This window comes from Protopterus annectens, chromosome 1.part2 (genome assembly GCF_019279795.1).
Source record: "Protopterus annectens isolate FY-2018-M chromosome 1.part2, PAN1.0, whole genome shotgun sequence".
Lineage (NCBI taxonomy): Eukaryota > Metazoa > Chordata > Ceratodontiformes > Protopteridae > Protopterus > Protopterus annectens.
In genome coordinates, this window is record NC_056727.1 from 708,778,772 (window position 1) to 708,806,271 (window position 27,500).

Sequence of the window (27,500 nt, forward strand, 5' to 3'; positions counted from 1 at the left end):
TGGCACTGAGAAGGTTATCAACACAATCACTACACCTCAAACACCACCCACAACTACACAACACACACCCACATATGTGGAGGTTCTCAACAAAAACATACCCAAACAAAGGAGACCCCAGAGGCAAACACACATGCAAACTCCACATCCCTCCACACCACATACCATGCATACTACACACACCTGTGCCTCTCAACCCCAAAGGGCTAACCAAAAACCCAACATTTTAGTCATAGGAGACTCCATTGTGAGACACACAGATGTCCCTCTCACTAGGCTGGATAAGGAAAAAGTCACGGTTAGTTGTCTGTCAGGTGACAGAATCCATAATCTCTCTCACACGCTCAAGTCTCTCAACAAAAGGTACTGCTATGACAGTCACAGTCCATGTTGGGGAGAACAACTTGAGATGTACCTCCCTGGACTATATGAGAGACATGACTGAGGTCGCTGAATGTGCGTCACAGGCAGGTATGTCCCTAGCCTTAAGCAGCATTCTACCGTTACCCAGAATGATGCCTCAATACAAACAGAAAATGTTTGACTTTTACAACTGGCATAGTTTCTGGTGTCAGTCCTGGGGGATCCAGTACCTGACAGCCTGGGAAGATATGACTGACAGACCATGATCCTTTGCTAGAGATGGCCTGCATCTGTCTCACTTGGGCTTCAGGCAAAGGCCCTTGCCTCCCCCATAGTGCCTTTTTTAGGAAAAATCATGAGGTTGATAAAACTAACATAAAAATTTCAACAGAACACAAATTAAAGGTCATGCTGCTATACGCTAGAAGGCTAATCATGAAGCTGCACTCATTGCAAGCATTCTTAACCATGGAAGATGCTGACATTTGTGCAGTCACAGAAACCTGGTTCAAAGCTGCGGACAGCACCCTAGTCTTACTTGGTTACTCATCCTTATCATACATTCAGATCCCAAACTGTGGACAGCAAAGCCAAAGGAGGTGGAGTTTCAATATATATGACAGATGCACACACCTCCAGGCTGGTCAAACAGTATGAAGCACAGGAGATGCTCCAGGTGCAGTTGACTGCTGACAAGACCCCTATTCAAATCACAGCTAGCTACAGGCCCCCAAATTTGACTCAAGATGTCCACTCCACCTATCTGGACCTCTTTAAATCTATCAGGATTCAACCCTTTAAGCTGATCCTGAGCGGCTTTAACTACCCAACCACAGACTGGAAAAACTACTCCTGCCAGAATATAAATGCCCAGAGATTCCTCGATTTTATCAATGCAAACGCCTTGGAACAGCTAGTTGATACCACTACAAGAGGTGGTAGTATCTTGGACTTGGTATTAACCAAGATGAATAATCACTGCAGCACCCCTACAGTATCCCCCCAGTAAGATCTGACCATAAAGCAGTCACTTTCGAAGTCAGCATCTCCCCTGACTTCCTTCTAGCTAGGGCCAGCAAAAAAACTTCTTCAACGCTGATTACAACCTCCTGAGAGATGGTATAAACAGCTTCATAGCCCCCTCCCACTCTGTTGGGACTGGAACCAATGACCAACTCTATACCAAAGTACTATACGAGCACATATATATATATATATACATGGCATGAGGAATACCTAAAAAGACAATCATCCTCTTCAAGGAAGAGTAAACCTGTCTGGTGGACATCTGCAATAAACAAACTATACAACAAAAGGAAAAAATTTCTGTCCAGGACCAAGAAGGCTCAGGAGCCCAATTGGAAGCAATCTGTCCTTAACCTGAACAAAAAAATTAGAGCAATAGTGAAATCTTCTAAAGCCAACTTCAAGTCTAAATTGGCCACATCTACTAGAGACAATTGTACGGCCTTCTTCACATATGTCCACAATCTCAAAGGAAACACCCAGGTTTTTCACAACTGGAGTTTCAAGGACACCACATGCACAAATGCTGTAGATATAGCCAACCTTCTGGCTGACAGATTCAGTGAAAACATCACCTCCCTGTCACCCCCATCAGTAAATCAGGACATCCCCAGTACCTGACCCCCTCCCCTTATCTGGGAACAGGTCATCTCAGCCGTCTCAAAAACAAAAAATACAGCCTCCATGACACCTGATAACATCCTTGCTGCATCCTACATGAACTCAGGCATGAACTTGCAGCACCATTAGGCAACCTATTCAACCAAACCAGAGTACTGTTTTTTTCCAGCCGAATGGAGGACAGTCACTGTCATCCCTTTACACAAAGGTAGAGCATCCACCAATCTGGGAAATTATAGACCCATCAGCCTAACTAGCCTGATCTGCAAAGCCATGGAACAGATCATGGACCTCATTAACAGGGACATTGGAAACCTCCAAACACACGACCCCAAAGAGTCTAGCTTTGTCAAGAGGAGGTCATGTCTGTTAAATCTTGTCGACTTCTTTGAGACAGTCACCAAAGCCATGGACGAGGGGAAGACTGTACACACCGGCTACCTTGACCTGGCCAAAGCCTTCGACATTTTTCCCCACTCAGGCATAGTATATAAACTCTCAACTGGGCATCAATCCACATGTTACTAAATGGGTAGCAAACTGCCTCATTGATAGAACCCATCTAATCAAAACAGGGGAAGCTACCTCAAGCAGTAGACCCACAATGAGAGGCGTACCCCAGGGATCAGCCTTGGGGCCTCTTATTTGGGATATACTTCACTGAGGTGCAGGCCAAATCCAGTGGGCTATGGCTTACCAAGTTTGTAGGTGACTGCAAGCTGGGTGCAAGTGATGTGGATGTCCTCCAACAGGGTCCCACCCAAACAAATGACTGGTGCCAGAAACATGGCCAAAAGCTGAATGACAAAAACTGCATCATTCCCTTCGGGGAGAATGACATCCCCACATATCACATTAGTAACAATAAGCATGCAATCAGTCGTGAGGGATTTGGGCACCCAGGCTGATAGCAGCCTGACTTTTGACCAACATGTTGCTTCCCTTGTACTGAAAGGTTTCTACATGGCCCAACTCATAAGTAAGGGTATCTCATCCAGGGACAAGGAGGTCATAACATCCCTGCATTCTTCCCTTACAAGGCCAATTATTGAGTACAATGCCCCTTTCGGTATGTACCTCGCAAAGCACATGCAGCAGCTCGAGAGAGACCACAGAGGATCCTGACCAGAAGAATCCAGGGCCTCAAACATCTACCCTACACAGACAGCCCTGTCTCTCTACTCAGTTTCATACAGACTCCTCAGAAGTGACCTCTGTCTAGCATACAAAGCAATCTCAGACCCTGCCTTGATGGGACTGCTGCATATCCGCAAATCAAGCTCCACTCAAGTAACCCGCACGCACAACCTCAACCTGGTCTGTGACATTAATAGGACTTGTTGGCAGGACAAATGTGTTCCAGAGACTCTCCCATCTGTGGAACAGACTCCCTCTCCATGTCAAGCAGAGTATCTAATTTTCCCTATTCACGTGCAACCTGGATAACTAGATGGGAAACAGAAAATACACCCCTAGGATTCCACCTGTGTCCCTCCTGGACAGGGGCTTTGAGTGCTGACTTGTCTAAACATGGGCTAAACTCTTGGCTAGGCTTATAAGGGCCTCAGGGCCAATAGCCTAGTAACGTCCTATGATTCTATGATCCTACAAAATATATATATATATATATATATATATATATATATATATATATATATATATATATATACACACACATATATATACACACATACATATACATATATATATATATATATATATACATACATATACACACATACATATATACACACACACACACTAGAGAGTGAGAGCGAGACATTTGCACACAGACACAGAGGAAAGGATACAAAAGGTGGGAAAGGTATACCTGCAACTTTAGTCAAAAATGATGCAGTTTCTAACTAAAGTTACTTTAACCCCAAAAAAGGGAGGAAAGAGAAATTACTTGTCAGTGAAAACATGATCACAACACTGCAGAGCCCAGCAATGACATCCATGTCTTAACAAGCAGCAAATAAGATCTGGGGTACTGTAGGACTGGAGGGATTATGAGTACAGGAGTGGAGCCTGAGCCTTGGATCAAAAAGTCTAAAAAGTTGCCAATGTCCAATCTGATTTGGAATAGATATATCCAGGAGTTAAGGTGGACAGAAAGGCATCAGATTCAGAAAAATATGGAAAGTTCAGTGGCTCCTTTGAAACCTTAGTAGGACATCCTTCTGAAGATCTGATGTGAATATGCTGACAACTCAGAAAGCACCTTAAACAGGTTCAAGGAAGCATAAGGGAGGAAAGACATTAGTTAAGTTTGAAATATCTTCAAAATTTAAAAATAACTGAACAAATTACACTGGCACAATCCTCAGAGAAACGTCACTGATTGGGGAACTCCCATCAAAAAGTACAGTTTCGTACCTACCATAAATGTAGATGTTCAAGTGTTCACCCTGCTGCAGTCATCACACTTGGGTTATCCTGCCATCAGGTGGTCCCGCAGTCTACCTGAGTTCCAAAGTCTTGGTCCAGTGTCGGTTGCTGTCGCTTCTTCCCTGACGTCAGTGCGCCAGGGGTATACAAGAGGCATCCAACGCCATTTTCTTCAGTTTTTCTTGCCCCAGATGTCAGGTGCCCCCAATAGGTAGGTAGAATATACATGTATAGCTAGATAAAAATAAAACAATACCTTTAGGCACAAGCAAATACACCACAGAGGTTGTATAGGATAGAGTGGTATAGACAAGTTCAGCTAGTTCAGTGGGGATGGAGGGAGGGTAACCTGGACTGCAGCAGGGTGAACACTCAAACATCTACATTTATGGTAGGTACAAAACTGTACTATGTTCATCGTGTTACCCTGCTGCAATCATCACACTTGGGTTGAATCCCAAAGCTAATGATGGGAGGTGGAGTTAAACAGAGTTAGAAGAAGCTAGTAGGCCCTGCAGAACTGCAGTGGCAAACCCAGCTCTAGCCTTAGAATATAGAGGCACGTGATAGTGTTTGGTGAAGGTGTGCACTGAACTCCAAGTTGCAACTTCCAGAATATCCTTGGTTGGCACTCCCCTGAGAAAGGCTGCTGATGTAGTTGTAGCCCTGGTGGAGTGGAACCTAATATTAGCAGGTACCGGTTTCCCATGATGCGTGTAGCAGAAACGTATGCAATGCCCTATCCATTTAGAAATGGTCTGTTTTGAGATAGCTCTTCCTTCTGATCCTGTAGCATAGGCTACAAAAAGCTGGTCAGATTTTCTGAAAGCCTTAGTTTTGTCCAAGTAGTAACGTAATTGCCTGTGAATGTCCAAAGAGTGCAGGAGTCTTTCTTTGTCCTGGGGATTAGGGAAAAAGGTGGGCAAATGAATGGTTTGGTTTAGGGCCACAATGGATACCACCTTTGGCATAAAGGAAGGGTTAGTTCGTAGAGAGACTCTGTCTTGATGAAAAATGAGGAAAGGCTCCACTGCCATTAGTGCCTGTAGCTCTGAGACTCTTCTAGCTGAGGTTATTGCTAGTAGCAGGGCAGTTTTCCATGATAGAAATTTTAAATCAGTTGAAAAGGCTGGTTCAAAGGGCGGCAGTGTAAGCTTTTCCAGAACAAAGTTGAGATCCCAAGTAGGTGGTGGTGCTCTCCTTGGCGGTCTTATGTTCTTAGCCCCTCTGAGATACTGTCTTAGGAGTGGATGTGAGAATAAAGGAGGGTCCGTGTTGTAATGAGCTGAAATTGCTGAGACGTGGATCTTAATAGATGAAAAGTTAAGCCCTTTGTGCAACATCTCAGTTAAATATTGTAGAATCTGAGGAATGTTTGGATCAAGGGGATTTTGGCCTTTAGCCTGGTTCCAGGCGCAAAATCTTTTCCATTTGTCTGAATAGGTTTTCCTGGTGCTGGGCCTCCTGGCCTCCAGAATGACATCCATAACAGCTTTGGATAGAGGTGTTGGCTGGTTGTTTAGGTAATTTGCCATGCAGCCAGGTTTAAAGTCTTGACCTGGCTGTGTAGCATCTGATTGTCTCGTTGGGTGAGCAGGTGAGGAATTTGTGGTAAAATCCATGGTGGGCCGTGGGCTATGTTCCTTAGAATTGGACACCAATGCTGGCGTGGTCAGTCTGGTGCAATGAGTATCATTTGTGGCCTCTCTAATCTGATTTTCAGCAGTACCTTTGCTAGAAGAGGCAGTGGAGGAAAGGCATACACTGTTAATGTTTTCCAACTGAATGAGAGGGAGTCTACTTTCCAAGCCCAAGCTTGTGGATGGTATGTCCTTGTGCAAAATTTTTGAAGTTGGTAGTTTTGGGGGCTTGCAAACAGATCTATGTCTGGGCGCCCCCATTCTTGAGCTGTCATTGCAAATACTTGTGGATCTAGTTTCCACTCGTGTGGATCCATGATGTTTCTGCTTAGGTCGTCTGCCAATGTGTTTTTCTTTCCTGACAGGAATTGTGCTTGTAATTGAACCTGGTAAGACAGTGCAGTGTTCCACAAGGTCATCATTGCTTGCCTGCTTAGGGGGTAGGAATGTGTGCCCCCTTACTTATGTACCACATTACCGTGGTATTATCAGTCTTTATTATTAGTTGTCCTGTGTGTAAGAGGTCCTTGAAAGCAGTTAGGGCATTCTGTACTGCTAGCATTTCTTTTTGATTGATGTGCAAATGCCTCTGATCTGTAATCCATTTGCCCTGAATGCACTATCCTGCCATGTGTGCTCCCCAGGCATAGTCCGATGCATCTGTTGTCATAGTTTGCCTGGCTGTGGGTAAGGTGAAATGCTGACCCTTGTAGAGGTGACATGCCTGTGCCCACCATAGAAACTCCTGTTGAAGGCAGGGAATGAGTGGTATCATTGTTTCCAAGCTGTGCTGAGTCCATACGCTTTTCAGGTACCATTGCAATTTCCTCATATGCAGTTTTGCAAATGGTATTAGTAGTATGCAAGATGCCATGAATCCCAATGCCTGCAGAATTTTTCTTGCAGGGAGTTGGGTCTTTGTTGCCATTATTTTGAAATATTGAGTCAGATGCTGTTGCTTGTCTGGCGTGAGATAAGCCATCTGGGCCGTTGTATTCAAGCTGGCACCCAGGAATATTATGTTTTGTGAGGGCACTAGTTTTGACTTCTTTTCGTTTATTGTGTACCCTAGGCAACTTAGAAGGAGTTTGACAAATGCCAGATGCTTTAAAAGAATGTCCTTGTTTTCTGCTTGAATAAGGCAGTCGTCCAGGTATGGGTATATTTGAATTCCTCTTTGTCTGCAGTATACAATTACTGGTGCCAGGCATTTTGTGAAGACCCTGGGCGCAGTAGATAAGCCAAAGGGCAGTGCAGAGAATTGATAATGCGTTGAACCTGCAATGAAGCGGAGGTATCTTCTGCAATTTCGTCTGATAGGGACATGCAGGTAAGCCTCCTTCAGGTCCAACGTTACTAGCCAAGCATTCTTGCCCAGCATGGGAAGAAGCTGCTGTAGTGTTGGCATCTTGAATTTTGGTACTTGCAGATAGGTGTTCAGAATTGAAAGATCCAGAATGGGTCTCCATGCTTTGTCCTTTCTTGGAACTAGGAAGAGTCTTGAGTAAAAACCTTGTCCTTGCTCCTGAGTAGGTACCTGTTGAATGGCTCTCATGCCCATGAGAGCTGTAATTTGTTTTTGTGCCTCTGCCCACTGATTTGGTGGCAGGTTTGGCATTCCTTTTATGAGATAAGATATGAAAGTGGAATCTGTATCCCTGAGAGACAATGTTTAGGACCCATTTGTCTTTTGTGATGAAGTGCCAGTTGTCTGCAAAAAATGCTAATTTTCCTCCCAAGGGAGCTGCCAGGAGAGATTTGCTTGGCAGTTTGAGGACTGAGTCATTGTGTTTGTCTTCTGCTAGCCTGGGGCCTGTCTTCTCCTCCTTTCTGGGTAGCAGTACCCCATTGGCGAGGTTTGTAAGGGCCTTGTGACTGACCTCTGCCCCTTGGGCATCTGTATTTGCCTCTCTGTGATCTGTCAGATGCTGGAAAGGACCAGTTTTTTGTTGGCCTATCTCTGCTGAAACGAGGGGGTTGTACCTGCAAAAAATCCTTGACCGTCTGCATAGACTTTGCCTTATCCTCCATTTTCTTTAAAACCTCTTCTGCTTTGACACCAAATAATACATCCTGCTGTAAAGGTGCATCCAATAATTTAGCTTTAACATGATCAGGAAGGGTTTGTTCTTTTAACCAAGCATGTCTACGTATGACAGAGCCAGTAACAGCTGCTCTACAGGAAGCTTCCAATGAATCAAATCCACATTGTAAAGTAGGTTTGCCCACCTGTTCAGCTGCATGCAACAGATCCTGCATTTCCTTGAATTCAGACTGTTCAGTATGTGTGCTCATTTTTTGTTTTAACTGAGACATTAGGAATTGCTGATATTTCAGCATGTGAAACTGACAATTTAATGCTCTCATAGCCAGAGTTGCTGAGGTGTATATTTTCTTTCCCCATCTATCTAGGGCTCTGGAATCCCTTTCAGAGGGCACAGGATTTTTAGCCATAGAAGCTTTAGCTCCCTTAAGACCCTGGGAAATAGTTTCTGGGTCAGCCACAGGGCTTTTATAAAGGCATTTGTGTGAGTCAGGTACTCTGTAGTATCTATCTGGTTTGGCTGGAGCAGGAGGTAGAGAGTCTGGATTTAGACTAGACTCCAAGTAAACATCATCCACAATATCTAAAACTGGAGGGATAGCAAGTGGTCTATGCTGGGGTAGTAAAAGGAACTCTCGGAGCCTTTTCTTAGAATCAGAGTAGTCCTGGCCTTCCCAGTGGAAATGTTCCCTCATGGTATGTAAAGTTTCCCCAAAGGAGTAGTCTTCAGGGGGAGATGCTGAGGGAATAGAGTCTTCAGCATCAGAGTCTTCATAAGGTGGAAAAGTGTAATCCTGTTCCTCAGAAGAATCTGAGGAAACTGAAACCTGGTTAGTGGAAGCATAATCCTCCTAGTCTTGGTCTTATCAGGAGGGGGATGGGAACCCCTGTTTAGGGTAATTAAATCTTCAGCCATCTTAAGCATCTGTTTCTTAGGCATGGGGCCTTGAACTGCAGACTGATGTACAGTCTTCTTTGATTTTAAAGGAGTTTTAAGCTTAGCATAAGATTTAATGGTGAGTGTAGTCAGTCTGAAGACACCTTCTGCAACCGAAGGTGTTTCCACTGCACCGGGGTCTACTTCTGCTCCGGTGTCGGAAGGGCCCAATGAAGATGGCTGTGTCGGCCTAGTAGACTCCGCTTGAAAATCTGCAGCTGTCTGGGGTTCCAGTTCAGCAATAGTCAGGGGCTGCATAGGCGCCTCACTGAAAACCGGAGAACTGGTGACATGCCCAGCAGAGGCCTCGGAGTCTGGCATGTTCCTAGGCTGCCTGTCCTTATCCTTGCGTTTTTTATGCATGCCGGTCGTCGGCTGCTCCGACGGCATGATATAATTAAATTTCCTACCAAAGTAATGTTGTGTGAAGTCAAAATGGCGTTTGATAGTTCGTTTATTAAACCTATCACAAAACCGACAACCTGTGACGTCGTGGTCTGGGCCTAGGCAAGGAATACAATGGGAATGGAAGTCCTTATGAGGTATTTGCTTCCCACAAGAAATGCAATTGTTAACTTTTTCTGACATCGGACTGAGGCAAGAAAAGGTTCCCCAACGGGGTACTTAGCTTTATTGAAGACTTCGGACTGAAATTCGAATCGAAAATCTCAGGTGTCGGCCGACCGGCACTTGCGAACTGCTTCTGCTTCGGGCATCGCGCGGCTAGAAAGACTGAAGAAAATGGCGTCGGATGCCTCTTATATACCCCCTGGCGCACTGACGTCAGGGAAGAAGCGACAGCAACAGACGCCGGACCAAGACTTTGGAACTCGGGCCGACTGCGGGACCGCCTGACGGCAGGATAACCCAAGTGTGATGACGAACATCTGGGTATTTAGGTTTGGGATACAGATTCCCACTCTGGAGCAGGGTCATCGAAGAAGAAGAGTGTCAAATGCACTGAAAAAAGTCATTAGAGCTACCAAATCTGTGAATCTCTCAAAACCTATGAAGGTGGCCATCAAGGAAAAAGCAAGAATGGAGTGCATTATCTCACCAAGGACTTACAACCTTTCTCCCAGTACTGTTCCTCTTTGGACTTCAACCAGTCTTTATGCATCCAAAAATGCTCTTATTCCTCCAGAATATCTTGGACAATTGTTTTGATTAAAAAAATGTTCTCACCAAAACCACAAAAAAAAAAAAAACACTATACCATTTAGAAGTGGTGGCTGCAGGTTCCATTTCTTGCCAGGCTACAGTATGGGCAAAGCAAGAGTTTGGTATGTGAGTTATGTACACAATACAACACATGGTTTAAGGCATCCACCAACGTAAACAGCTTCAGTATCTTGGTGTGATACCTTCAACCACTAGGATGAACAAAAAACATTAATTTAATCATACTTCTGCAATCTTTGACTCACTGCTGAAAGAAAGCACCCATACCTAGTAGGTCTTTCCTTGTTATACAACTATGTATAATCATGCATTAAAGCACTGAATGGGCATACAATAAAATACCTGCATATTTTAAATGCTCAGTACTGAAAATGATACAACTATTTTTTCCTCATGTGGGCATTTATGTACTTACCATAAATTGGCATCTGTGTTCTCCTTCATTCTTCATCACAGACGAGTCACTGATTCGATCCGTACATCCCACTCGGCCGCATTTTCAGACTCTGACCTGGGTCTCGAGCTCCTCCCTCTACCCAAACCTCCTCAGATCAAGTTTCCTGCCTAGCATCTGAAGAAAAGATGTAGTGACAGCAGAAGAAAAATAACCAAAGGCTCAAACAGGAACCAAAGGTTACCATGAATTCCACAGGTCCTGTGAGAGTCATTAGGTTGGGGGACGGCTGGGAGGGAAGGTGAGGAAGAATGAAGGACAACTTAGATGCCAAGTTATGTTAAGTACTAACTTAAAAATCTGATGCTGTCCTCTTCATTCTTCCTCTCAAATGGGTCACAGTCCCCAGCTACTTCACTCTTGGGTGGCCTCAAGGAAGGATATGCCAGAGCACTGCTGAACCAAAGACAGCTCTCCTTCTGGAAATCATGTCCAACTTGTAATGTGTAACAAAGGTACGAGTTTTTGACCAAGTGGCTGCTGCACAAATATTGTCAATGGAAAGTCTGGAATAGAAAGCAGCAGCCATGTATCTGGCTAAATGACCTCTAGGCGGATGATGCAAGTGTAGTCCACTCAGAGTAAATCACAGAAATGCAGTCCGTAATCCATTTAGCTAATGTAACCTTAAAAAATGCTCATCCTAAACGGCTAAATCTAAAGGACAAAAATAGCTGGTCAGATTTTCTGTACTGTTTTGTTCTGCGAAGGTAAAAACAAAACTGCCTATGGACATCAAGAAAGTATAGCATATGTTCTCCTTTACTTGAAAATTTCAGAAAGAAAATTGGTAGTTGAAATGACCATTTCAAATTAGCAACTCCTGTGGCTACCTTAGGCACAAAGAAGGGATTGGTACAAAGGGATACCCTGTCCTTAATGAAAATAATATATGCTGGTTTAACAAACAAGGCCTGGATTTCAGAAATTTTTATTTATGAGGTGACGGTCACCAAGAAGACAGTCTTCCAAGAAAGAAACTTCATGTCACAGGTAGCTTCTGGTTACAAAGGCCTTTGAGTTAGGCTCTAGAGAACAACATTAAGATCCCATGGAGAAGGATCTTTTAATGGAGCGCGAATTGGAAAATTCCTTTCATGAAGGCCTTACATAATCTAGAAGTAGCCAGAGTTCCGAGCAGATTCCCAGAATGTAAGTTCAATATGGCTGTCAGTTGAAGTTTGATGGCAGAAAAAACAGCTCCTCCTTTAGAGAGAGATGTAAGAAACAGGAGGATGGCTAAGACTGGAGCTGAACAATTATTGATGTTCTCTTGGCAGGCCCAAAAAGCAAATCTTTTCCATTTGCTTTTGTAAACTTTCTTAGTAGAGGGTTTCTGACAGGCTAACACAATGCCTCGCACCAGAGAAGCAAACCTGGACTTCCGTACAATTACTGGAACTGGAGAACCAAGCAATTATTTTCAGGGAGTAAAGACTCCTGTGGAAAACATTTTATGGGTGAGAAAGGAGATCCTGTCTGGGGGTTCCAGTATCCATGGTGGATACTTCAGGTGAGACCAGAGGAAGGGGAACTAGGTCTGCCGAGGTCAAAAGGGGCAGTGAGGATTACAGATTTCTCCAAACTGCCTCACTTTCTGTAGAAACTATGGAATAAAGTGGTAGAGGGGGGTAAGCATAAGGAGAATAGGGGCCAATCGTGAACTACAGTGTCCCTCAGGGACTCCCCTGATGGGGGGATCAGAGTGAAATACCAGTTGCGTTTGTTGTTTTGGGGTAAGCAAACAGGTCGCAGCATGGTTGGCCCCAACAGCCAAAGATCAGATTTGCAAAAGACTGATTGAGGGACCACTCATGAGGTGTTAGAATGGACCTGCTGAGTCTGCCAGAACGCTGGATTTCCCTGGTATGCGAGTTGCAGCCAGAAAGCTGTTTGAAGATATTGCCCATTCCCAGAGTCTCATGGCCTCTGTGCACAAGTGATATGAATGGATTCTTCCTTATTTGTTGATATACCAGTCTACCGGAAAGTTGTCTCAAAGCTTGCAACGTGAGAAGAACTGCTCTCATCTCCAGGACACTGACATGCAATCTGGTCTCTATCAGAGTCCATGTGCTTTGGACCATCTTTCCCTTGAAATGTTCCCCAACTGGGAAGAGTCTGTGGTCACCGTGGCTGTACTGGTGGGGAGAAGGAATGACCTGCTGAGAATAAGATAGTCTGAAAGAAGCCACCAGTGAAGATGCTTCCTGTCAACCAGAAAGGCACAGATAGGGGTTGAGAAAGAATTAACCACTGAAGAATTTGCATAAAGAATCTCATCAGTGGAACAAGAGTGATGGCAGCCACCACAGACCCAAGAGCTTAGAGTACAAGTATTGCTGTTGGAGATCAGTGATGCAGAATAACTTATACTTGTTCTCTCAGCATTTGAATACGGTGAAGGGGTAAGAGTAACAATGCTATCTGATCTGATATGTCCGGAAGGGCTCCAATGAATTCCAACTGCTGTACCGGTAACTGCTTTGACAGGTTTATGGTGATACCCAATGACTGGGATAGGTGGAAAGTACAGCTGTGTATGCTTACCATAAATGTAGATGTTCGAGTGTATTCACTGTTGCAGTCATTACATTCGGGTAAATCTGCTGGCAGGATGCCCTCAGCCAGCCTGAATAACAAAGCCTTGGGTCCTGTGTCAGTTGCTGTCTCCTCTTCCATGACATCATGTCATCAGGGGTATAAAACATGCAGCCGACGTCATTTTAATCAGTTTTTCTTGCCCCAGATGTCAGGTGCCCACCAAATGGGGGAGCAAAAAAAAATTATATATATATATATATACACACACACACACACACACACACACACACACACACACACACACACACACACACACACACACATGTATTTTAGAACACAAAAAAATTTACCTCCAACTAAAAGAAAATACATCACAAAGGCTTTTGAGCATAGTGAAGGAAAGAAGAGGTATAATAATAGAGAAGAAAAGGGGCTGGCGGGTGGGTAACCCAGACTGCAACAGTGAATACACTCGAACATCTACATTTATGGTAAGTGTACACAACTGCACTATGTTCTTCGTGTTTCACTGTTGCAATCATTACATTTGGGTAGAATCCCAAAGCTATGGATGGGAGGATGGAATTATACAGCATTAGGAACAGCTATAAGGCCCTGCAGGACAGCAGTGTCAAAGCCTGCCCTGGATTTAGAAAAGAGAGGTAAATGGTAATGTTTTGTGAACGTATGAACTGAGCTCCAAGTAGCAGCTTCTAGAATGTCTCTGGTAGGAACCCCTCTGAGAAAGCTGCAGAAGTAGATGCAGCCCTGGTGGAATGGGATCTGATCCCCTTGGGGACAGGTTTACCATGGTGCATGTAGCAGAAACAAATACAATGGCTTATCCATTTTGAAATGGTCTGCTTTGATACAGCCTTCCCCCTCTGTCCCTGCAGCAAATGCCACCAGTAGTTGCTCAGACTTTCTTAGAGATTTTGTCCTGTAAGTAGAATCTTAGTTGTCAGTGTACATCCAATGAATGCAGAATCCGCTCCCCCTTGTTCTGCGGATTTGGGAAAAAAGTTGGCAGATGAATGGTCTGGTTAAGAGCCACATTGGATACCAACCTTAGTCATAAAAGAAGAACTGGTCCTGAGGGCCACACTGTCCGGGTAAAAGATAATGAAAGGTTCCACTGCCATGAGAGCCTGTAATTCTGAAACCCTTCTAGCTGAAGTGACTGCTAACAGAAAGGCCGTCTTCCAAGAAAGAAATTTTATGTCTGCAGTAGCAGCTGGTTCAAAAAGAGTTTTTCCAGCACAAAATTGAGGTCCCAATGCAGGAGTCGGTGCTCTCCTTGGAGGTCTTAAATTTTTGGCCCCTCCGAGGTACTGCTTTAGCAAGGGATGAGAAAAGAGAGGAGGCTCTGTGTTGTAATGAGCCGAGATTAGAGAGGCATGGATTTTTATAGAAGAAAAAGATAGGCCCTTGTGAAGTATCTCAGTTAAATATTGCAAAATTTGAGGAATACTGGGCATTGCTGTGTTTATTCCTTGTGCTTGGTTCCAGGCACAGAATCTCTTCCATTTATCAGCATAAGATTTTCTAGTACTAGGCCTTCTAGCCTCCAAAATAACATCCATCACAGGTTTACTGAGAGATGTTATTAGTAAAATTAGTTGATTAGCCATGCTGCAAGATTCAGAGTTTGGAGCAGAGTTTCAGAATTTGATAGTTCTGCTGAGACAATAGATGAGGTTGTCTGAGGCAAGTACCACGGAGGAAGGTGCAACAAATTCCTTAGAGGCAGGTACCAGTGTTGGCGAGGTCAGTCCGGAGCAATCAGAATAATTTTTTTTTCCTGTCTGACTTTTAGTAAAACCTTGGAGAGCAGAGGCAGTGGGGGAAAGGTATAGACTGATAGTTTTTTTCCAGCTGAAGGATAGAGCATCCACTTTCCAAGCTTTTTGTGATGAGTCCTTGTGCAGAATTTGTCCAACTGGTAGTTTTGGGGAGAGGCAAACAGATCTATGTCTGAGCTCCCCCATTTTCGTGTCAACATGCTGAAGATTTGTGGAATTTCCATTTGTGCGGGTCCATAAGATTTCTGCTTAGGTCGTCTGCCAGAGTATTTTGCTTTCCTGGCAGGAATTCAGCTTATAGATGTATTTAAGTCAAGGCTGTGTTCCACAAGGCCATGGCTAGTCTGCACAGGGGGTAGGCGTGGGTACCCCCATGCTTGTTTACGTACCACATAACTGTGGTGTTGTCCATCTTTATCAGTAGCTGTCCATCTTTATCAGTAGTTGTCCTAGATGAAGCAAGTCCTTGAAGGCTTTCAGAGCATTCTGTACAGCTAGCATTACTTTCTGGTTGATATGAAGGTGCATTTGATTTGGGCTCCATTCTCCCTGAATGCATCTCCCTGCCAGATGGGCCCCCCAAGCATAGTCTGATGCGTCTGTAGTCGGGGTTTAAGTAGCAGGGGGTAGAATGAATGACAGCCCCTTGTTTTGGTGACAGGCCTCTGCCCACCAAAGGAACTCCTGTTGCAGGCAAGGAATGAGAGGAATCATTGTTTCCAGGCTGTGACAACGTTGAGTCCATAAGCTTTTTAGGTACCATTGAAGTTTCCTCATATGCTGTCTTGCATATGGAATTAGTAGAATGCAGGATGCCATGAACCACAAAGCCTGCAGAATTTGTCTTGCAGATAGCTGGGTTTTTGTTGCCACTTGTTTAAAGTATGTTATCAATTGAATTTCTTTGTCTGGGGTGAGGTAAGCCATCTGGGGAGTTGTATTCAAGCTTGCACCCAGGAATGTAATTATTTGAGAGGGTATCAGTTGTGATTTATTTTCGTTTATGGTGTACCCTAGGCATGTTAGAAGCCTTTTTACAAACGCCAGCTGTTGTAGAAGAGTGTCCTCATCCTCTGCCTGAATTAGACAATTGCCCAGATATGGATAAATTTGAATGTTTCTTTGTCTGCAAAATGCAATTACTGGTGCCAGGCACTTTGTGAAGACCCTGGGCTCAGTAGATAAGCCAAAGGGCAGTGCAGACAACTGGCAATGCGATTAGCCTGCTTTGAAGCGGAGGTATCTTCTGCAAGATTCCCTGATTGGGATATGCAGGTAAGCCTCTTTTAAGTCTAGAGTTACCAACCAGGCATTCTTGCCTAGCATAGGCAGTAGCTGTTGTAGAGTCAGCATCTTGAATTTTGGAATGTCCAGGAAAGTATTTAGAATTGATAAGTCCAGAATTGGATGCCATGATTTGTCTTTTCTGGGTACCAGGAATAGTCTTGAATAAAAACCTTGTCCTTTTTCCTTTTCTGGTACTGGTTGAATAGCCCTCATATCCATGAGGGACATGACTTGTTTCTGGGCCTCTTGTCCACTGATTTTGGGGGCAGGTCTTGTCATCTGTTTGGAATTGGCAACATGTGGAAATGAAATCTGTACCCCTGGGATACTATATTTAAGATCCACTTGTCCTGGGTAATTAGATGCCAATTTTGAGCATGAAGTGCTAATTTTCCCCCAAAAAGGGCTGCCAAAAGATAAGTGCTTGGAAATGGCAGAGGAAAATCATTCAGACTGTTTACCGTAGGGTGGTGCTTTGCTACTTCCTGATTTAGAGATGGAGGCACCCCATTGTTTTGTCCTGTAAGATCCTTGTGACTGAAAACTGGAGCCTTCTGCCTTCAGAAGGGGTAGGATTTTTGGCTGTAGAAGCCTTAACACCCTTGGGACCCTGAGAAATAGTTTCAGGGTCAGCAGTAGGATTTTTGAAAAGAAATTTGTGGGAGTCAGGAACCCTGTCATATCTGTCTGGCTTATTAGGAGCCAGAGGCAGGGAATCAGGAGCCATGCTGGATTCTGAGAAAACATCAACAATGTCTAAAACAGGAGGTATAGCCAAAGGCCTATGCTGCGGAAGAAGAAAATCTCTAAGCCTCTTTTTGGATTATGAAAAGTCCTGACTCTCCCAATGAAAATGTTCCCTTAAGGTATGCAAAGTCTCTCCAAAAGAAAAATCCTCAGGAGGAGAAGCAGAAGGGATGGATTCTTCTGCATCAGAGTCCTCATAAGGGGGAACAGAAAATTCCTGATCAGAAGAAATGGAAACCTTGATCTGAAGATTCATAATCAGTGTCTTGCCTAGGCCTCTTAGCAGGAGGGGGTTGGGAACCCCTGATAAAGGTAATTAAATCCTCAGCCATTTTGATAATTTGTTTTTTAGGCATAGGGGGCTGAGCACGTGGCTCATGCATCTGTTTTTTATACATAATTGGTTTTGGCCTTGTTTTTGATGATGGCGTTGGTTTAATATACAAATCTTTAGGCCTGAAAACACCCTCAGAAGCCAGTGCCTGCTCAGCAGCTCTGGACCCATCCTAGGGAGAGACATCTGTGGGTTCAATACTTGAAGAATCTCGCGGCATACCGGACTCTGAATGTGTCTTGGTAGAGGCCTACGACTCAAAAGCAGCGGGCATTAGGGGCTGCAAAAGCACCACACACAGTACCGGCAAACCAGCAACTGGATTAGGAGAAGCTTCGCTGTCAGTTTTGGATCTCGATGGTCTGATTGTCTTTTTTCTTTGCGTTTTTTGTGAATTTCGGTAGTCGGATTGCTAACAGATGACATTTCAGGACAGTTAAATCTTGAACCAAAGTATTTAGAAGCAAAAATATACAGACGCTTAATAGTGCGTTGGTTAAATTTAGCACAAAACCGACAGCAGGGCACATTGTGATCAGGGCCTAGGCAAGGAATACAGTACAAATGGAAATCCTTATGAGGTATTTGCTTCCCACAAGTAATACAATTATTAACTTTTACTGACAGCAGTAAGGAGCAAGAAAAAGTTTCCCTAATGGGGTACTTAGCTTTAGTTTGAAGACTTCAGTTCTGAAACTCGAAAACAAAAATTTCAGGAGTTGGCCAACCGGCACTTGCAAACTGCTTCTGCTTTGGGCACAGCACGGCAAGAAAGACTGATTAAAATGGCGTTGGCTGCATGTTTTATACCCCTGATGACCTGATGTCATGGAAGAGGAGACAGCAACCGACACAGGACCCAAGACTTTGTTATTCAGGCCGACTGAGGGCAAACCTGCCAGCAGATTACCCAAATGTAATGACTGCAACAGTGAAACACGAAGAAAATCAAATAATCCCTCGCTCAAATGAGCTGATGCCTGGCTGGGGCAGTAAGAAGCCAGTTGTCCAAGTATGGAAATACTTGGAATCGCTGCAATCTCGGATGAGCTGACACTACTGTCATGCATTTGGTAAACACCCTGGGGACTGTGGTGAGTCCAAAGAGCAGAGCCATACACTGGTAATGACTGGCTCCCAGCCTGAAGTGAAGCGCAAGTGACTTCTGGTGCATCTGTCATTTTTAATGTGACAGTGCACGTCCTGGAAGTCTACTGAGCACATCCAATCGTCCTTTTGCGACAGCACTAGGATGGACTGAACTGTAACCATCAAAAACTCTGCCTTTTTTATAAAAAGGTTTAGATTGCTTATATCCAGAATTGGTCTCGGGTCCCTGGCTTTCTTTGGCACTAAAAAGAAGAAAGAGCTAAGTTCTGAATCCTTTCTGTTCAGTCAGGACCTCTTGGATGGCTCTTTTTTGCTGCAGCCTTTGAACTTCTATTGCTGCCTACTCCCTCTGACTGGGTGGAACGTCAGGGAGTTTCATTCGTTTTTCTGTGGGGGTGACAGGGAAAAGGGGATTAATATCCTCTGGATATTATACTGAACATCCAGACATTCTTTGCAAGTTTGGTCTCTGTGTTTGGGTGCAATGAAAAGAACCCCCCCCCCCCCGACTGCCTCCAGAGTAGAGCAGTCAAGCAGCACACTTCAGTAACGCTCATAGGACTGGTCAGAGAAAGGATCTCTGAAGCCCTGACCATGCCGGAGCCTCCCTGCCTATGGGATGGCATCTGCCATTGAAACTTCCCCCTTTGTCCCTGGAGGAAGATTATCCATGCTGATCCTGGGAAGGCCCTCAGGACTTATGGAACCAAGTTTTCCTACCAACTTGCTGACTTCTCGAAAACATACACCGAGGGGTTGAAAACCTGACCCCGACAGCAGGCAGGGTGTCTTCCCTTCCTGTTCACTGGGGGTTAGGGTTTCCTTTGACTGATGGCCCGAACAAAGAGGAACCATCAAAAGGAGCATTAACAAAGGATGCCTTGAAAGGCTCCATGACATCATTAAGCCTAATCCAGGCATGCCTTCTAATCACAATGCCTGAGCTAGCTGCCTGTAAGGCACCCTCTGTACCATGGGAGATAAGCCTCATGGAAGAATTAGAAGGGAAGAAGAGTCGCCAGTCAGGGAGATATCTTCTTGAAGTCCACCGCAGACATGGTCTCTGCTTGAGAATCAAAGTTCCTTGACCAGATCTCTCTGCAATCTAGTAAAGTGTGCCATATAATTCACTGCTGTCAGAGAATGTGGCAGAGAAATATATGCACCTATCAAATCTGTCCATCGCTCTGGACTCCCTTGCTCAGCTGATGGACAGAGGAGCTCTGCTCAGGAAGCTCCTTTTTTGTAGCTGCTGCCACAACCATGGCATCTACCAGTATACCTTATTCCACAGAACAAAGCAAATGGAGACCTCCACGATGTAAAATGAACTTAATTTATTGTAGGAACAAGCGCGTTCACGTACAAGTAAGCTTCTTCAGGTTTATAAAATGTGACACAAATACAAATGCTTTATATATCTTAACTCAGCAAATTAGTCATTCAATTCATAAAACACTTAATTAATCTATTAATCAATATATCAATTCAACTAAGTCTTATCAAACTAAGGTAATGCTGAGTACTACTAAAATGAATATGAATTGTAACCCTTATTACACATATATACAAAGAAAGTATATGTATTTAAGTGTATAAACATGCACATATAAATATGTGTAAAAAATATATTCATCTAGAATTACAACATTTGTTGTGAAAAGTACAAAGATACTGAAAAATATATGTTAAAACATATCAATACTAAAATATATATGAATTCAATTGAAACTGATGTTAAATATAAATATAAATGCATGTGTATCATATAATAGAAAAATATAAGAATATAAAAAATAAAAATGTAAGACCTCAATAATAACAAAATCAACAGATTATGCCTAACTGTGACTGACAACTAGAAGTCTGAAAATTCAAAACATTCTTAGTTTCAGACCTACTCAATACAAAAATACAAAAATATAACTGTGAAATTATAAGTATAAATGGACTATTAGCTCTAAAATTCTAGAGGATATATAAATACCTGAAGGTCGTATGCCTATATAACAAATAACTGAGTAACTGGAGTTTCACCATAACTACCTACGTGCTGCTAACATGGATTTTATACTGACTGACTAAGTCCTGGTTGAACATGAGATTTCAGCCTCAAAATCCAGTTTAACTCAACTGTTTCTAGATAGTTCTGACCATCTCCCCCTCTCTTACTCGGGGTTATAACTTGTAAGACCCTAAATTTAAAAGTGTGGTCAGAATACATGTCTATGTGCTTAGCTAAGGCATTTGTTAAATTCATTTTCCTTATATCATAAATATGATTATAAAGGCGACCTTTCAACCTCCTAGAGGATAAGCCTACATAATAGGCCGTGCATTGTGTGCATGTAGCTAAATATATCAAATTCTTAGTCTCACAAGTGACATAAAAATCACTTGAAAATACATAGTTAAGTTCAGGTACAATAAATTGATGGTCACTAATAATATATTTACACATATTGCACTTGTTACAGGGATATGCACCATATTTTAATGTAGATCTATTCTTAATGGTATCTGTTTCCCTATTAGTTCTCTCAAAATATAATAGCCTCTTTAGATTCTTACTATACCTTATTTCAGTAGGGACTATCCTTTGGGGGGGGGTGACAAAAACTTAGACCATTTCAGTATTGGCTCGACTGTGTCCAGTTTCTTCCATGCCCAGTAGGCCACCAAATCCACAAGCTCATCTGCCGGGGGGGGGGGGGGGGGGGGGCACTCAAGAAGTAGACAGGCCTGCCCCTCCTCTGGAGCAGTTTGGGCCAACCAACCACCTCTGTCTCAGGATCTCTAAAATATCTCCTATGGAGATTGTCTTCTATGGCAATCTGGGAGATCCTTCTTTGTCAAAGTCCATGTCCTCAGTGACAGACTCCAATGGGCAGTCTATGTGCCCCCTCTTGCATGACTTCTTACGAACAACCTCCTCTGTGGGGTGTTCAGGAGAGGTCGCGGAAGAACAGGGAACTTCCTCCAAGGGAAACGATTGCAGACACCTCCGGGTAGGCTGATCCTGGACAAGCATGCTAGGATCAATTATCTGATCTAAATGGGGGCAACAGGGAGGATCACAGCTGGAGGAGTTTCAGTCACTTTTGGAAGAGAACACCCTCTCTCCACAACTTGGAATGCCGACAGACCTGAAGAATCCGTCTCCAACTCCCCCGGAGCTGAAGCAACAGAGGAAGAAAAGGCTGGTCCTCCCATGACCCCTGACTCCCAGGCAGGATCAGACTCAAGCTGTCAAGCGCTGAGAGGAAGGGATGGCTCTCCAACAGAGTCTGATCTAGACTCCTCCCCCGGGATTAGATGGCCACACGTATCAGAGACCCACTCTGATCTGATGACATTGGAGCAGAGGTGGTCAAGGTGACTGTTGGAGTAGAGGAAGAAAGCCTCCCCGCATCGGACTCTAACTGCCCTGGGTGGCTAAGATCCTGGGACTCCGACACCAAAGTTTGAATCAGAGAAGAAGACTGTACTGCAACGGAAGTACTCTCATACCCTAGAAGGGATGGAGAAGGCAATACACCCCCCAGCTGGATCTGACTCTATCTTCCTTATCCTGTCCATGTTGAATTTTGTAAGGCTCCAAGAAGACCTCAAGGAAGCCACATATCCTGGTCGGGAATGTCTGCTCGGGGTTTGGAGAATCTTGGATGGAAGCGTAGGGGATGTCGCCGTAACATTACACTCTGGGGTCTGGTTCCAAGGAATTCGGATCTGAGGTAGAAGGCCTATGCGAGAACCTCAGCTCTGAAGTCAGTCAGTGCCGAAGGTGGTCTCGAATCCAACGATGTCAGATCTGATTGTTTAGCCATTTTGGCCGGAGGCTCAGACAAACCCTAGGGGGCTTGTGAGAGGACTTCTTGGGGTCAGCAAAACCTACAGTAGTCTTGGAGGGGGTTTGAGACCCTGGAGAGGAAGAATCAGAAGCAGGTAACAAATCCTTGAGAATTAACTTATTTTTGTTACCTCTCGGATTAAATCCCTTTAGGATTAAATCCCTTGCAGATCTGGGAAAATGACCAGAGATGTTCAGGTCCTAAACAGAGCGTCAGAACATGGAATCTTGTGTCCACATTCTGAACAGCGCTTAAACCCCGCAGGCTTGTCTGACATTATTCTACAAACAAAAAAACAAACAGGAAACCAGATATAGCAGAAAGTGACAAAGGGCACAGGAACTAACTCAGTCTACATAAAGCAACCCCCCCCCCCCCTCCAAAAGCTAAAAAGGAGAGGAAAAGAGAAGGAATGCAAGGCTCAAAGAGGGAGCCCGGCAGAGAAGGGAAGGATGAGAACCCTAACGCCTGTGAAAGTTATATGTAGCAGAGGAAGAGCAATGATGGAAAACTACAATAATAAGAATAATAAGCAAGAAGAAACTTAGCTGAAAAGCCTTGACAATTTGCTCTCTACTCGAGACTGCGGAAAAAACACTTCTGTCACTGGTGATGGGGAGGTTTGGGTAGATGGTGGGGCATTATGGGCAGGAGGAGGGACTCGATAAATGGATCCAAATCTGTAAAAATGAGGTTGAGTACGATCCAAGGATTGGATCCATGACCCATCTGTGAGAAGAATGAAGAGGACATCAGATCTTTTGCTTATCTGGATGTTGCCTAGGATTTATGGCTATAGTAGTGCATGTAAAAGATCAAAAGCACCCTGGTGCAGCAAGTCACCACAGAAGGTTTATGGTTTCACACAGTGAAAACTCTAGCTTGGCTGGGTTTTTTCTTGAAGTTTTTACTGCACTGCTACTGTAGTTATTAGTGGTTACTAGCAGATTTTTTCTTCTAAACACGATTAAGCAGCTTAAACTTTTGCAATCTGCTCCAAAACTGCAAGAATGGGGGTACTGATCCCTCCGGAACTGAAAAGGAAAAGGTCAGGAGTACTAGTCACAAGCACAGCCATACAAAACACTCACTCACTTAACAGACCTCTGAGAAGTCACTGTAACAGCTGTTGTATTTGAATTTTCTTACATGTTAAACTACTGTTTCAGTCATTTTCCAAAGCTGTTAGTTTCTAAAATGCCTACAAGTTGCATCATACCAGTGAAGGTGTTCACTCCAAGTGGAGTAAGACTCCCATAAAAACAGAGGATCCAGACTGAAAGTTCACAATAACAATCCTTTCCATTTCTGAAACTAATATTTCCTAGTGTTAGCCTTCTTAACTTCCTTGAGAATGTCTTAACTGTTGGAAGAAAATATACCACTGAGTAATGGGAATCCTACCCATCAAGCCAACTGGTTCGTGAACCTAAATTTATAAAGAACTCTACCTGGTTGTTATTGGGGAGAAAAAAAAATAGCTCTTTCTCTAGCGGGAGAAGTCACACTGTATGGAGAGAGAGACAAAGACTGCAATGGAAAGAAGAACCAGAGCTGCATTAGCTAGGCTGGTCCAAGCAGAATTTGATACACTGAATCTACTTTAATCTTAATTAGACACTGCATCTGTGAAAAATAAGGAAATGCCAAGTGTCAATTTCCAAAGACGATGGGTAGAGAATGCACCCAGCTTCATGAGAGAAAACCCTGGAAACTGACTCCTGAAATGAGTTATTAAAGAGATCTATCTTTGCTAATTTCAACAGATCCATTATCTGCTAAAAGACTGCCATGCATAAGCTAGGAAGATCCATCTAGCTGACAGAGACTACCAGTACAATGTGATGCCCTGGACCTTAAACTGCAAGTACTAGGAGGTAGTCCTAGAATGCTCCAAATCTAGGGGACAGTTTTGTCTAACTGGAAGGATTTGACAATCACTTGCTGAAGGACATACATCAGTGATCTGCAATGCTCCTGAGAAAAAGCGGTCTTGAAAACCTGTCACTACTATTGGGGCTACCTTCACCTGCTTTAGGATGATGCAAAATGTTTTTCACAAGAAATCCAAAATCCATAAACTAAAAAAAAATTCTTAAAGTATGCTCAAATAATAATCTGACAAACTTGTTATGTGGTGTTCTGCATTTGGGACTGAAAAGGGTGTAACATTTTGCACTTTCATAAAATGTCGCTGCTACCACAAACATTCTTGTTTCCACTGATTTTTAAACAGAAAATAGTTTCCAAGGAACATGTGGCTTGGTTTCAATTTTTTCCAAGAGTCATAGTGGCTTCCCCATACAGAGTTGTTCACAAAGGAACCAAACTATACAGAAAGGCAAGTACCTCAGAGCCCTGAAACACTATCTTGTTGAGCAGCTCGAAAGAGGAAAGGTCTTTACTGGATCTCTGTTTTCCTGTATGACAAAGACCTCCAAATGACAAGTCTATTAAAGCTCCCAAAAGGTCACTTGGTTGGGCTGGAGTCAAATGACGTCTTGCAACTTACATCAACTCAGTGGTTGGAAAAAGCTTACAACCGCAGTGATTTTAATTGAAAGTTGTTTAGATTCTGACAGTCAGTCGGTCAACAAGATACGGAAAGATATTCCGTACATGTGCAAAAACTAGGTCTAAACATTCTGTAAATACTCATGAGCTGCAGTCAGATCAAAGCAGAGTGGCAAAAATAAATAAATAAATAAATAGAAAAGCAATGGAAAACCTCAAATTTTGGTGCAGCAGTAGCATTGTTGCCTCACAGCAAGAGGTTCCCCCATTCGATTCTCGGCTGGAGTGCCTTCTGTGTGGAGTCTGCATGTCCTCCCCGTGGTTGGATGGGCGTTCGAAAGACGTGCGTAAATGGGCATGCTTTCGTTGAAGGTTGAATGTTACGCTGGAACCTCGGCGTTCGTGAAAATCTACTGCCAATCATTAGCGGACCGTAGTTCTGCTGTGGCGACCTCTAACGGGGAAAAGCCGAAAGACAACATCTTACGGGTATGTGAAGGTAGGCATCCTCCACACCCAAAATAGCTAAAGACAGCTCCCTTCTATAAAATTAACACTGCCTTGACAATCAAAACTATTTTGTTTTTTTGTTTTTTGCAATCATAAATGCTCACACTTGGCAGCTCTAATACTGCTTGCCAAGATTCATCTTTCTTAAGCATAAGTAAACAGCTTGCAAAAAAAATGGTCTCTTTTTTGGCAGTCTGGGACCCACCCAGTGTGCTCCACTTTTTTCATGCAATAGTTATTTTATCAGAAGTAAAACCTCCTGAATCTATTATTTTTGAGTACTTGGGATAGGAAGTTTGAATGAGTTTGTTTTTTGTTATAACATTACACTGAGAAACTGTCAGCAGAACCCATTTACCTGACGTGTAACTCGAACATAATGTAAAAAATCAAGTGAAGCTGCATTTTAACCCAAGTACAAATCGTTGAGAGTTTCTTTGTTTCTGCTGCTTTGATTTACTTCTTCTTGAAGGGAATAAGGATAAGGACCGTCCTTTCTTTATGACCTCTGAGGAACAAGTCTGCCTTGCAAAGAATACTCCTCTACTATAAAGCACGGATATCATCTACCACCACAACACCAGCCAGAGTACAGTATTTCACCATCAAGTCATGTGCCTATGTTAGGGCAGTTGTCAAACTCTAGGAAATACAGCGCCAGATAAACAATTATGAAAAAATGCAAAACTATGTTTTTTTTTTTTTCAAAGAATGCAAACAGAGGACCCTACTTGATAGAGCATTGGTTTATTTTCACCACCAGCCAGTAAAAATGTGAATTATCTTTTTGACAAAAAATAAAATGATCTAATAGTGAGTTAGCAATAAGGAAACAAGTAAATTACACAAGTGTGCATACATACAAGCAACAGAGATATTTAGATCTACGAATGAAATGCCAAGAATTAAAGAGGGGATGATCATATGCTCTATTTGCTTTCTTCCAAACACTTAAAGACACTAACCAAAGAAAAACACAGATTTTAGGACGGCTGCTTGAAATGCTGTCATGATGAAAACCCCTGACATTTGGGACGGCGCAGTGGTACAGCTGTCGTCTCACAGCAAGAGGTTCTCCAGTTAGATTCTCGGCTCGGGTACCTTCTGTGCAGAGTCTGCATGTCCTCCCTGTGTTTGCGTGGGTTTCCTCCAGGTACTCCAGTTTCCTCCCACATTACAAAGACATGTGTCTGGAACATTCCTCCCCGGGCCTCTGCTGAAAATTGGCTTTGTTCCAAGTTGGACTTTCCCAGTACACAAATGTTAAATAAATCAAGAGCTGCAAAACCTGCGATCTGACAAACAGTGTTGTTTCCTCACTAGTCTTTTGAAACCTGATAGATTCCATTAGTTCAATGCAACAGCAAGAAAACATTTGATTACAGAAGTTAAATAAATATGCATGTGTTTATAGGTTACATCATCAAAAAAATCCTGGTATTTTCAAATCCATTAGAACATACCTCCTCATCTGGCAAAGAAACATAAATTCTCTTTGCAAACCTCCTGCAAGGAAAAATATTATATTACAAAAATGTTACATGTCATGTAGGCAGAAAAATAAATCTTTAACATTATAAGCAACTTCAACTCCGTCTGGGTTTTAACTAATCTGAACTAAAATAATGCTGATAAATGCCAAATGCAACCTGACCTGTTTACAATTAAGTTAATATTATGGCTATAAAAACATACAAATATATTTAGAAACTTAATAAACGTAACTAAAAAAAAAACTAATACTAAAACAAAAAATTAGCCGAAACCTTATATGGAAACACTGGTATTCTTTAAAACAGGAACATGTACTAACGAATACACACTTCGAGGATAAAATACAAGCTCTTTAATAAACCATTTTAGCACTTTCATCTCCAAATGAGACTTCTTCAGAAGTTTTAAAGAATACCAGTGTTTCCATATAAGGTTTCGGCTAATTTTATGTTTAGAAACTTAATTTTCAGAGAGTCAGTAAATATTTGCAAAGTAATCATACTACTAAACAATAACAGCACATTTGCAAACTTATAAGCACTTGAGCAGTGTTGCCTTGCTAACAAATGTCCTAATAAACCTCGACAAAGAACACTGACATTTCCCTCTGAAAAATTCAGAAGGAATATGCAGTGCTACATGTTCATTT

The 27,500-nt window shown here is 43.0% G+C and overlaps 1 protein-coding gene across 1 annotated transcript in view; it reads right to left on the reverse strand.

Moving 5' to 3' along the window:
- SPAST (spastin) overlaps nucleotides 1–27,500 on the reverse strand; it is a 2,490,626-nt gene that overhangs the window by 642,712 nt on the left and 1,820,414 nt on the right. The window contains exon 12 of the mRNA XM_044058595.1: nucleotides 26,821–26,863. Within this exon, the coding sequence (XP_043914530.1) occupies nucleotides 26,821–26,863 (43 nt within the window). The remainder of the gene's footprint in view (nucleotides 1–26,820; nucleotides 26,864–27,500) is intronic.